General features: G+C 56.7%; 1 protein-coding gene and 1 long non-coding RNA gene across 23 annotated transcripts in view; one reads left to right on the top strand and one right to left on the bottom strand.

Annotated features, from left to right (window-relative positions):
- ELN (elastin) overlaps nucleotides 1-6787 on the bottom strand; it is a 31217-nt gene extending 24430 nt beyond the window's left edge. For 9 of the 22 annotated variants that reach the window (XM_045460084.1, XM_045460086.1, XM_045460092.1 and 6 more), the window contains exons 1-2: nucleotides 6596-6783; nucleotides 849-899 (exon numbers count right to left, since the gene is read on the bottom strand). In XM_045460084.1, coding sequence (XP_045316040.1) covers nucleotides 849-899; nucleotides 6596-6677 — 133 coding nt within the window. In that variant the 5' untranslated portion in view covers nucleotides 6678-6783. Of the gene's footprint in view, nucleotides 1-848; nucleotides 900-6595 lie in introns of all 22 variants that reach the window. The other 13 variants (XM_045460096.1, XM_045460100.1, XM_045460093.1 and 10 more) reach the window with 5 other exon arrangements.
- On the top strand, nucleotides 3104-10884 carry LOC123588819. The gene is made up of 3 exons (XR_006708023.1): nucleotides 3104-3587; nucleotides 8476-8681; nucleotides 10192-10884. It is a non-coding gene; the product is annotated as an uncharacterized LOC123588819 (long non-coding RNA).
- Nucleotides 10885-12487: the final 1603 nt, after the last annotated feature.

Raw genomic sequence — 12487 nt, 5'->3', positions numbered from 1 at the left:
TCAGTTCTGAACACTCAACTGCTTTTTTTCTTTTTTCCCACTAGATCTCTAGTTTATTATAAAATGACGTAACCCAGGAACAGCGAGATGGAAGAGGGCAAGGTGCAGGGGAAGGGTACTGGGCTTCCCCATCCTTTCCGGGCACCTCTCTTCCTACACCTCCAGGCGTGTACCTCCCAGAAGCACCTCTCAAATTACTTTTTCAGTATTGAAAGCGTTACCTTTGGTTTTTCAATCTACTTTAAAGCATGATGCCTTTTTCCACAAAGAAAACGTGCCCCCTCACCCCCCCCACCCCATGCCACAGCTGCAACACATTCTGCTCATTATCTTTTGGGGGCGTTCCCAGTCTCCAACGCTGCTTTTCCGTTGTTTGCACTTGAAGAACATTTCGCCATACGGTTGTGCGGGTAGTGCACTCATACTTTTGAGTAGCTGGGTGTTATTTCAGAGTGTCCTTGATCACTCCCTTCAGTCAGGTGGGCTTATGGTTTTACGTCTTTGCAAATAACCCTCTGATGGACCTTCTTCGGGATCTCTCTCTGCTTTTCAGTTATTTCCTTTGCGTGGATTCCCAAGACAGGGGTTAAGGGTTTGAAAGGCAGGGGTGCCTGAAGGCGCCCACTTTCCTACAGCCTCGCAAGCATCGTCTTTCAACTTTCAGAAAATTTATGCTCTGAGTGCTTGTGAAAGTGTCACGCGGACTGCTTTTGAAAGCAGGAGGGGCTTGTGGGTCCACTTTGGTAGGCGTGCCAATGTCTCCCCTTCCACATCGTCACACTGTGCGTTTCTTACGAACTAATCAGGACCTGCCTTCCCCGAGCGCACGGAAGTTTCCTGTACGTTACCTGGGTAGTAGACGCCTCCGGGAACTCCACCGGGAACAGCCCCTGGGACCCCTGGAAGTGAGTAGGTGGAACCCTCCATCAGCCAGAGCCAATAAAAGCACAGTAACAATAATAATGCAAATGATAATGATGATACTGCACATCTACAAAGAAAGATACGCTGGCCGAAGCAATTTATGTTTACAAAGCATTTTCTCATTCATGCTTCTCAGAATGGCCCCCGTGAGGTTGGAAGGGCAGAGATTACGATTTTCATTTTAACAGATGTGAAATCGGGCTCAGAGAGGTTAAGAGGTGCGCCCAGGGACACACAGCTGGGAAGAGTGGAGTCTGGGTTTAAACCCAGGCCTTCCCTCTGAGCACGGTGTTTTGCACGGTGTTACCTGCTTCTTCTCCCCTCCGCCCCCAGAGAGGGTCCGGCCCGGGGCTGGGGGCTGTCCGCCTTCTGCTGGGCGGTCAACCCTCTCCAGCCGTAAGCAGCTTGAGCAGGGCCCAGAGCTGTGGGAGGGCAGGCTGGGCTACGACAGTGAGCCCTAAGGAGATGTGGCTGCTGCTAGCAAAAATGCAGCCATTCCCACACTGATAGGATGGCGTGAGGTCAGCGTCCTCAGCCACTGGGCAGCGACGGCTGGGTGGGGTTCTGGCCGTCTGACACCGGGCTGTCTTGGGAGGCGCCGGGGCCCAGAGGGGGACACCATGAATGAGCAAAGTGAATAGTTTCCTAAGGAAAAGTTAATTCACCGGCCAGGCCAGGGGCTGTCTGCCCAGCCAAGATCACGAGTTCACTCCCCACGGACCCGCGAAGCTCTCGCTGGGGAACGCCGTGGCGCTGGGCCCCAGACCGGGCCCGAGCGTGGTCATGGCAACAGACGATCCGGGGGCAGACCGGGCCCTGACTCCACCACCACAGTGGCCCCAGCTTCGTGAGCTGCCTGGCTGATGCCCCAGCCGGGGCCCCGGCACCACCCTGCTGAAAGGGGCGCGGGCAGGGTCGGGGGACGGTGTGGGGCAGCACTGTCGTGTGTCCAGAGGCCTCACGGCAGATGTCTGGCCTCCATGGCCTGACGATGCTGCACGCTGGGCTTGTTGGCCCCACAGCCCCGTCATCTCCAGCGACAGCCCAGCAGGTCACCGTCATCGGGTGCCAAAGCCCCAGAGCCACACCCCTCCCCCTCCTCCCCTTTCTCTCCCTGTCTCTCCCTCCTGACCGTGCCTCTCTCCCTACCTCTTTGCTCTCCAGCTCCAGGACAGAGGGCAGGAGCAGCGTTGGGGGGGGGGGGGGGGGTGGACAGAGCACGGGGCTCAGGACAGACCCATCTGGCCTCGGGCTGTGCCACTGCTTCCTGTCTGTGTGCCCTTGGGCCAGTCACTTAACCCCTCTGAGCCCGAGTTTCCTTTAAAGAAATGCGGGGCTGATAACCTCTGCCCTGCAAGGCTGTTGCAAATTGTCAAATGTCAAGTGGTTCAAATAAGAGACGTGTCCTGCCCTGGCTCTGGGCTACAGTAATTGCAAAAAAAAAAAAAAAAAAAGGAAAAGGTGGTCAGCCTTTGTCTCTGCTTTGCTGCACCGTACCTGGCCTGCGGCCAGGTATGCAGTAGGTATTTAATAAAGCATGGGGGAATTAGGTTGAGGGGAGGATGCTGCCTGTGGGTCTCAGTCCAGCCTATTCCATCCCCAACCAGCCCGGGAGTCTCCCTACCTCGTCCTGGCTGAACCCCTACTTCCTCTGCCCAGGATCTGCTCCCCACCCCCATCCTCTGCCTCCTCTCTCCCCAGCACCTGCCCGTCTCCCTGCAGCCCTCCTGGCCCTCCCCAGTTCTCCCCCGTCCCCCACCCCCAGGATTCAGATCCCAACAGCACCAAGCTCTGTGCCTGGACCACGATGGCCTGGAGGGGGCTAGAGATTTGGACCCTCATTTTGAGCTGAGGAAATAGAGAAGGTTCAGGGGGGTGCAAAGGATCCCCGCCCTGCCCGCTCCAGGCAAGTGCAGGGGAGGTGAGAACAGATGACGACAGGAGTCGGTCAGGGGCCTTCAAAAAGGCAGTGGCCTCATTTCGTGCTCCAGCTGGTCACCCTCCTTCTTACCTCCTTGGCGAGAGCGCATCCTCCTGCCAGGATGCCTCTCTGCTCCCCAGTCCTGCCCTTCCTCCAAGACTGAGCTTAAATTCTTCCCTTCCTGCCTTCTCTGGGCCTGTGGCTCTCACTGCTCAGCTGGCCCAAAGCAGCTGGCTTGGAGCATATGCTTGTCTTGTTTTATGTGGGTTTGGCTTGTTTCGCGGGCTAGCCCAGGGTGGAACTTGTCTCTTGCGTCTTAGAATCCGGATCCTAGACTCTCCGAGATCGTAACAGTCTTCTTGGCCTGGGTGGAAACTCCTTCCGCAAACATCCCTCCCTCCCCCGCCCCCCGGGCTTCTGCTCACACGCCTCCAGTGACAGGAAAGTCACCCCCTCCCGACACCGTCAGCCCTACCTGCAGAGAGGTCTTCTTTCTGCTGAGATAGAATTTGCCCCTCCGTCTCTCCAATTCTGCCTCTCAGGGCCCCCTGGGCCCAGGCTCATCTCTCATCCACAGTCAGCCCCTCAAACGCTGACCTTTCTTTCAAGGTCTAACTCAAAGGCCTCTTCTGCTATGAAGCCTTCCTGGATTTCCTGGGACTCTTCCGGGCCTTCCCCGCCCTGTTCCTAGCTGCTTCCTCCACCACTCACGCCTGCTGTGCCCAGGAGACAGAACGTGGGAGTGAGTAGCGAGAGGGAAAGTTAAACCTTAAAACCGGACACTGATTATAAAAGTCAATCAGCCCAAATAAGTGTGTCCGAATACGAAGATCTATCGTTTTAGCAATTCACATCCCCACAGTCCCCTTATTTGATGTTTGCAGATGTTCCGTGGCTGACGCCTCCCACTGTGCCTAGGAGATAAATGCAGCAGGGATGTTTTCCCTCATTTTACAGCCAGGGAAATCAAGTGCCAGGGAGATGAGGCGCCTGGCCGGGGACCCACAGCTGACCCCAGTCACACGCAGGGCCTTCTGCCTGGGCCCCCGGGCTTCAGGTTCAGAGATGTGGAGAAGGCTGTTCCGGAATGAGCATGGGGCCAGCAGGCCTTGGCAAGGGGCTCTGCCAAGCCCAAGTCCAGGGGGCTGGCAGGGGAGCGGATCAGTCCGCACGAAGCTGTTTATTGTTTGCAGGGAGAAAGCCTGCCAAGGGCTTTTCAAAAACAATCCGTCCTCTAGTGTGGGACTCTGTCCCCTCCCTCCCCTGGGCACGTCTGACCTCCTGCCTTGGCCCCAGCAAATGTGGAGAGCAGGATTAGCTCAGCCGGAGGTCCTTGGCCCCAGAGGCTCATCAGAGTTACCTGGACAGTTTTTACAAAACCTCCACGTCCAGTTTCCTCCTCAGACCAAAGAGGCAGGAATTCTTGGGTGGGACCCTGGCATTCGAATTGTTTAAAGTTCCCCAGTTAAGTCTAATATTCAGCCAGGGGCTGACAAGCCCTGTACTAAATCATCCTTAGTTCCGAAATCAGAAAAAGAAAAGGCTGATATTATTTCTGGGTCCTGGGAGACAGAACTCTGTCTGATTTAATTCCTCCCTCTCTCTCTCTCTCCCTTTATAAATGGCATAGGGGTTTGGGACAGCTGGTCCTCAAAGCTACCTCGGAGCTCTGCTGAGTGGGTCTAGACACCCCTCGCCACCAGTTTTTCTGGGGAGCCCCCTCCACTGATAATATGGTTCTTTGGGGGCTGGGGAACTCGTGGGGGTGATATCCTCTCCATGGAGGGCGGGGGGGAAGCTGGGCTCCCCAGGAGAGCCAGGAGGGCGGTTCTGTGTGTGTGTAGACGTACGGCCCTTTCCACACCCCTTTCCACACCCCGACCTCTTTAGATTTTGGTAGTCCCTGGGCGAAACCCCCGACAGATGGCATGGATTCACGTCCTCCCTCCTGGGACCCAGCTGGTCTACCACGTGGGCCAGAGCTGAGACTTATGTGCAAGAAAAGAAGCAGGGCGGTCAAGGCTTGGTAGTGTCACTGAGGGCACCTGCTCTAGGGTGTGCCCACTCTAGAGGACTCAGTGTCGGGCGTGGGCTTTCCCAAGCGTCGCCCGGTGCCCTGCATCCACCCGTCACCCTTTGGCAGAGAACTGGCTGGTGTTAACCCCCTTTGGCCGGTGTTAACCCCCTCAGAGCTGCCTTTGGCTGTCTGAGCTTCCATTTCCCTATTTGTAAAAGAAGGTCATAGGCTCAATTCTTAGGGTTTTTGAGGGGATTAATTGCCACACTACATAGCTGGTGGCACTGTCTGGAGAGACGGGGGTTCGGGGGCCACACCTGTGGGAGCCGGGAGGAGGCTCAGGAGGGCCCAGAGCTGCTGCTCTCGGCGCTGGGGTGGCTGGTCCTCTGGGATTGTCTCGCTCCCCCTGCGGGGCCCAGCTGATGGTGTGCGTGTTCCCCCCTGCCCGCCCCCCAATCCAGGCCTGGGAGCTGACCTCTGTGCAGGAAGCCTCTGCTCTCTGGGGTCCTGTCTGGCTGGTCAATCTCACGGAAACAGTTCCTGCAGCCCCAGCCCCTTACTCCGGCCCTCTGGCCTGGCCCTGTTCCATCCTGGGCCCCCCCGACGCCGGCCCCACTGAGGGTCTGGTTCCTAAGGCGAGGAGGACTCCCACAGAAAGCTGACCCCACCCAGGCCACCCCACCACATGGCTCAAGTGTCTGCACTCCTCTCTTCCTGTGGCCAGAAGCACCTTCGGGGGCCCCCTGGGAGCCACTCCCAGGGTCCTTCGAGGTGTGCAGTGGCCCCACAGAGGGCACTCTTGTGGCCTGCAACAGAGAGCACGTACAGGACTGCTCCGAGGTCCCCTCTAGCCTCTGCTACTGGCCACCCTCCCTCTGCGAGACGAATACCTTCCCCAGCTTCCCTGATCCTCATTTGTGTTCTGTACCACACACACACACACACACACACACACACACACACACACAGAGTCACATGCACAGTGACAATCCACACCTGGAGACCATATTTCCCACGTGTACGTGCCTGTCAGGTGGCAGACTTTTGCACATGCTAACAGGCACTGTCACATACCCTTCAACCCCCACCTCAACACACACACACACACACACACACACACACACACATACACAGAGATGCTCAGATGTCCCAGCCCTCCTCACCAGGGACAGACCACAGCAGAGGCTTTCCAACCCACAGCCCCGTAATCAACTTGACTCTGACCTTCCTCAGAGGGGGGGTCCTGGCTTCCCAGCGGACAAGGAACCTGTTGAGGTCACACAGCTCACTGCGGCTGAGCTGGCCTCCAACCCAGGTCCCCTGCCTTCAGGGCATGTGCGCAACCCCGCTGGGTTCACAGGTGTGCAAACCGCCAGTGCCCCACGACCCACCGGGACCCCTCACCGGCCCTTCCCCAGTGTGTGCTCCAGACCCCCCCACCCCCCGACCCCCCACACTGGCGGAGCTCCCAGGACAGAGCAGGGGTCCTCAGCCCTGTCAGAGCGGCAGAACCTGAACACGGTTGGGACCATCCTGAGTCTCGGGGCGTCTGTGTGACAGGTTCCTCCTCTGCACAGGCTGGCTCCCGGGAGGGGCCGTTCTGAGGATCCAGTGGCTGAGGGACCCCCTGGAGGACGGCGGGGTGAAGGGCGCCCTCTGGTCTGTCAGTCCGGCCACCTGGCCGGGAGGCCCTCCGGCTGCCGGCGAGCCCCGGGGGGCAGGGTGAGGCCTACCTCCAGGCTGCGAGGGGTGGACGATGGACAGCAGGAGCAGGAGGACTCCGGGCCGCAGGGCTGCAGTTCTCAGACCCGCCATCTCGGGGAGAAATGCCCCAGCCCGCTCTCTGCGCCTCGTTTTATCCCCAAAGCGTAATTGCTGCCTCGTCGGCTGAGAGGGAAGGAGGGAGGGAGAGAGGGCGGGCGGGAGGGCGGGAGAAGGGGGAGGCCTGGGGGAGGGGGCCGCGGGGAGGGGGGCAATTACGAAAGGCCCGGCTCACAAGCCTCCCAGGCTGGGTCTGACTGGACTGGACTGTGGGCTTTTTTCCTTAAAACACACTCACGCGCACACGCACACACACACACATACACACACACAGAGTTCCTTCATCTCTCTCCTGCTTTCCCTCTGTAGCTGTTCCCTCACTGCTGGCCCTGTTCCCGCCAGAAAGTGCGAGGGGGGCCTCTGCCAGGACAGCCCTCGGGAGAGGAAGCGGGAGGGAGGGCCCTGCAGCCTAGCCAAAAATCCGGCCCCAGCCAAGGCCCGAGTGGCCAGGCCCCCGCCCCTCCGGCTGGGCCCCGGGCCCAGTGTGGGGACACAGGCCAGCTGTCCCGCGCCTCTGTCTCCACCCTGGCCCTCCAGACTCCCCTCAACACCCCCAGGTCTGGTCAGAGACGGTCCCTGCCCAAAGCTGGGGAGGTGGGGTGTTGGGCAGGTCTGGGGTCCGAGGCCTGGGGCCCAGGTCTCCAGAGGTTGAGGGGCTACGAATACAATGGCCTGGAAGGTGAGATCGCTGTCCCCCGGGGCATCTGGGGAAAGGAAGGAGGACCCTGACACATGATAGGGCTCCACTCTTATTGGGTAAGGGCACACTCCCCTGCCTGGCCGCTGGGGAAGGGGTGCTGCACAGGTCCGGGATCCGTATCTGCGAGAGCAGACGGGCTGCACCAGGGGAATGGCCGCCCGGGAACGAAGACCATGCTGGTGTTGTCCCCTGGGACATCTGAGGGACATGTGGGGGATCCTGACACACCACAGGGATTCCACTCGTCACAGATCAAGGTCACAGTCCCACACGCAGGCCTGTGTAGGCCACAGTGTCTGGTGAAATTCAGGCAGGGTCCCCAGGTGCTCTAGGGGACCGGGGAGTTGGGGACCTCACCCACACCGACAGGTGGCCCAGCCCCCCTTTTATCACCCAGCCCCTATCTGTCTCAACGCTGAGCGCTGTTAGCATGCAGACCAGACTCAGAGCCCCCAGACTGCCTGTTCTCCCCAGGCCCCGGGGAGAACGCCCGGGGGGCTGACATTCCTCTGGTGGCCAGGAGGGGGCAGCCCTGCGCCAAAACAGCCGCGACCAGCATTTCCAGAAGGACTCAGGTGGTCCCAGCCTGCCTGACACAGGATGAGGACCTCGGGGATTTTTCTGGGGTGGGGTAGGTCATGCCTCCCCAGCCTCTGAAAGTGGGGGATAAATTTGGGAGCTCGGGGATTGAAGAGGGAAACTGACGCTTGCCTTCATCAGAGCCTCCGAGGGGAAAAAGTCGAGGCCACAAGTTCTGTGAGCTTTCCCCTGTTCCCAGATGGGGAGTGAGGGGGAGAGGCCACCCCAGCTCTGAGCAAAAGAGCCAAAGGACCCCACCTCCAGCCAGGAGCACTGTGGCAGCCTGGAGGTCTCACAAGGCCACGCACTGGCCTCGGGCGAACCTACCGCTAACTTCCAACTCTAGCACTTTCTACCGGGGTAGCCTCTTCACAGATCTTCAGATTCGTCATCCGTCAGAGGGTGATAAATATCCCTGCCTAGGAGGGTTATTGCAAAGATAAATAAAATGTGGTCATATATTTCTGTGCCGTGCCTGCCAGATCCCAAATGCTCTCTCCTCGTTCGCTGCAGGAACCACCACTCTAGTGTTACTCTTGGTATCGCTCATTCTGCAAGCCCACTGCTGTGTTTAGGGTGACTGTTAGGTTTGGCTGTCTGCTGGGCCACCTCGGGACCCTGGGCCATCCCTCCCTCTCCCTGGTCTCAGACAGCAGCTGCGCCCGGAGTTTGGAAGAAGGTGGGTGCATGAGGAGAACTGGCTTGAAGCCGTCTACACCGTAAGTGTACAAGGCTCTTACTTCCAGTGCGTGTTATTCGGGGGTACTTTGGGGTAGCTGAAAGAGGTCAGGAGCCCGAACTAGCCTTTGCTGGTGGGGGTAGGGGCTGCTCCGGGGCCGGGGTCTTGAGGCTCAGTGCCCAGGATGAGCTAGCACGTGGGTAGGGGAGTCTATGGGGTGCATCTGCGTGCCCCCCCCAACTCCCGGGAAGGGGGAAGGGAGGGGGTGCTGGGGAGGAGATGGGCCCCACTCTTCTCAGGGCAGTGACGTGGGCAGGAACCGGCTTTCAGACTTGCAAACCGCAGTCTGTTCAGAGTCTTTATTAATTCCAGGACTGGAGAGAGGCTGGAGCCAGCAGGAGAGTGCTTGTTGCCTGAGATCCAGGAGAGGTGTGGAGGGGCGCTTGCAGGGATAGACTCGGGGCTGCTGGGCCACACCTCTCCCCGCAGGGCCAGGCCCTGTGCGTCACCCCTACCCGGGGCCCCCTTCTTCTTAGCATCCGGTGCTCACTTATAGCAGGCCCAATAATGTATCCAACGAGGCTCCGTATGCCTCGAAAGGGGCTTCCATCCAGAATCAAACCCATCGGTGCAATTTAGCCCAATGCATCCAGTACATAATGTAAGGACTGGGGGTTACAGTTATTAGCCGACATTCGTTCGTTCATTCACGCATACATTCAAGAAACCTAGCAGTCCTCAGTTGCTCTGTGCCCACCTCCCCGCATAGCTGCATAGATTAAATAAGGTCACGAACGTAGCACTGTCCACAGGGGGCTGCATAGTGTGCTGCGTCCTGGGTGAGCTTGGCTTGGCTGTTAACATTGACAAGCCTCACCCGCCCACTCGCTGCTGGGCATCCCGGGGCGGGGAGGGGTGGGGGGTCACTGACAGGTCCCCTCTATCTGTCTTCCACGTCTTCTAGGTGTACCCAGTTTAGAAAGGCCAGAGCGGCCAGCCCCACACACCTCTGAGCCTCTCATTGCTTTGCTGAGAAACCCTCAGCCGCCTTCCGGAGAAAGTCCAGACTTCTGAGTATGGCCTTCAAGGCCCTGCATGACCCAGCTCAACTAGAGAGTCGAGTGACGCTCTCCTTCCTCTTGGCGGGCCTCCCTTCTGGCGCTACAGCTGGACCCTAGCTCCGAGACTTGTCCTGGAAGGCTGGACGTTGGGCCTTTGTTGGCAAGGCCCCCTAGTCTCAGCTTCTGTCCCTGCGGGTCTGTGCCCTCTGCATCCCTGCCCCCAGCCTCTTTGAGGGTCCTTGGTGGGAGCCTTCTTGGTTGGGCTTGGTGCTTCCTCTTATGCCCCCTCTGGTCTGGCTGTCCCTGAAGGTCGTTTGAGGATGGGCCCATTTCTGTCTCCCCTGTTGTCCAAGAGTGTGGGATAAAAGCACAGTTGTGCCCTCCAGGAGATAGGGGCGGAGGCTGCTGACGTGAACTGACCCCCAGGGTCCGGGTGTGGTTTCTATTTTCTCCTTGTCTACACGTGGCCCTTTTATCCGTTGACTATAGGATGCGCTGTCTGCGTGGGACCTGGAACCAGAGGGAGAGAAAGAGATAGAGAAAGAGAGAGCATTTGCTGCAGAGCTAGCCTGGGGACAGCTTGGTGTTAGTGGGACCCACGAGCCCTGCTGTGCCCCCTCCTACCGCCTGGGTCCCCTGCTGTCTGTCATTTCCACCTCCCTGTGGGTATGGCTCCTTTCAGCTAATCCCGTGGGTTAAAATAAGGTCAAGGTTACACGGGCAGGGGAGCCTGAATTTCTCATATGGACCCAAGTGAGGTTTGGGAGGGAACAGAATGCTGGCTGGGAGGTTGGGTTCGAGTGTAGGCACTTCTGGAGAGAATCCGCAACAAGGTAGAATGAAACACCCCTTCCCCCGGCCTGATCTATCCCCGCTCATCGGAGAGACCCAGCTGCAGACATTAAGGCCAGAACCTGCCCCTGATTTTAGATTTTCTAATAGCCCCATAAAATAAAGAAAAAGGAAGTAAAAATAGATTTTAATGATACGCTGTATCTCTATATTTTACATTATTTTTTTTTTCCTAAGTCTTGAAACTGGGGTGTAGGACTCAATTCCACTTCTGGGTGTGTATCCAAAGGAAACAAAGATGTTAATTGTAAAGGACATCTGTTGGGTGCCCGGGTGGCTCAGCTGGTTGGGCATCTGACCCTTGGTTTCAGATCAGGTCATGATCTCGTGGTTCGTGAGATCGAGCCCTGTGTCGGGCTCTGTGCTGACAGCGTGGAGCCTGCTTAAGAGTCTCTCTCTCTCTCTCTCTCTCTCTCTCAAAAATAAATAAACATTTCAAAAAAAAAGACATCTGCACCCCATGTTCATTGAAGCATTATTTACAATCACTAGAACATGGAAGCAACCCGAGTATCCACCAACGATGAACGGACAAAGAAAAAAATATATATATACATACAATGGAATGTTATTCGGCCATAAGAAAGAAAGGAATTTCTGCCATTTGCAATAACATATGGACCTTGGGGTATCATGCTTAGTGTAATGAGTCAGACAGAGAAAGACAAATACCATATGACCTCACTTATACGTGAAATCTAATAAATAAATAAATAAATAACCCCCAACTCGCAGATACAGGGAATGGGTTGGGGGTTGCAGGGTGGGTGGAACGGGAAAGGTGGTCAAAAGGTATAAACTTACAGTTATAAGATAAATCAGCCCCGTGGCTGTAACGTGCAGAATGGAGACTATAGCTAACAATGTCATATTATAGGGACGCCTGGGTGGCTCAGTCGTTAAAACGGCCGACTTCCGCTCACGTCACGATCTCATGGCTGGTGAGTTCGAGTCCCCCATCAGGCTCTGGGCTGACAGCTCAGAGCCTGGAGCCTGCTTCAGAGTCTGTGTCTCCCTCTCTCTCTGCCCCTCCCCTGATCATGCTCTGTCTGTCTCTTGCTCAAAAATAAACATTTAAAAATGCTGTATTATATGTTTGAGAATGGCTAAGAGAGCAGATCTTAAAAGTTCTCATCCCAAGAAAAATGGTTGTAACTGTATCTGGTGATAGATGTTATCCAGACTTATTGTGGTGATCATTTCACAATATATACAAATATGGGGGCTCCTGGGTGGCTCAGCCAGTTAGGCATCCGGCTCTTGATTTCGGCTCAGGTCACGATTTCGCGGTTTGTGAGTTCCCGCTCCGTGTCAGCCTCTGTGCTGACAATGCGGACCCTGCTTAGGATTCTCTCTCTCCCTGTCTCTCAAAGTAAATAAAATAAACACGTAAAAAACCCAAATATACACAAATATCAAGTTATCATGTTGTACCCCTGAAACAAATTGTTATACGTCAATTACACTCAACTAAAAAAAAAACTGGCGTGGAGGTTACATTTAGAGCATCTCTCAGTTTGGACTAGTTGCATTTATTTTTATTTATTTATTTTTTGGAAGACTAGTCGCATTTAAAGCGCTCAGTAGCCGTGTGTGGCCAAGGGCCACCGGACTAGACAACGCAGGTGGAGGTCACGAGGGGGACTGGTGAGGATGAGCCTGAGGGGGGTCCCGCTATTCAAAGGCTACAGGGCATGATGGGGAGGGCGAGGCCTGGGGCGCAACCTTGGCAGGCAGCCCCAGAGGAGAGGTCCTGCTTCATGCTGGTGACCCAGCCAGAACAGGTGGGGTATGAGACAGCACCTCGCACTGACACTTTGGCTGGAAAACGAGAAAGGCCTTTGGTGGCTCGTCCCTGCCCAGAGGCAGCCAGGGACCTCTCCGACTATGGGCCAGCAAAGGGAGGGAACTGCCAACGGGGCAGATGTCAGAC

Source organism: Leopardus geoffroyi, chromosome E3 (assembly GCF_018350155.1).
Source record: "Leopardus geoffroyi isolate Oge1 chromosome E3, O.geoffroyi_Oge1_pat1.0, whole genome shotgun sequence".
Classification (NCBI taxonomy): domain Eukaryota; kingdom Metazoa; phylum Chordata; class Mammalia; order Carnivora; family Felidae; genus Leopardus; species Leopardus geoffroyi.
The sequence above is the reverse complement of the archived record's forward strand: the minus strand, read 5'-3'. Positions and strand labels throughout refer to the sequence as shown.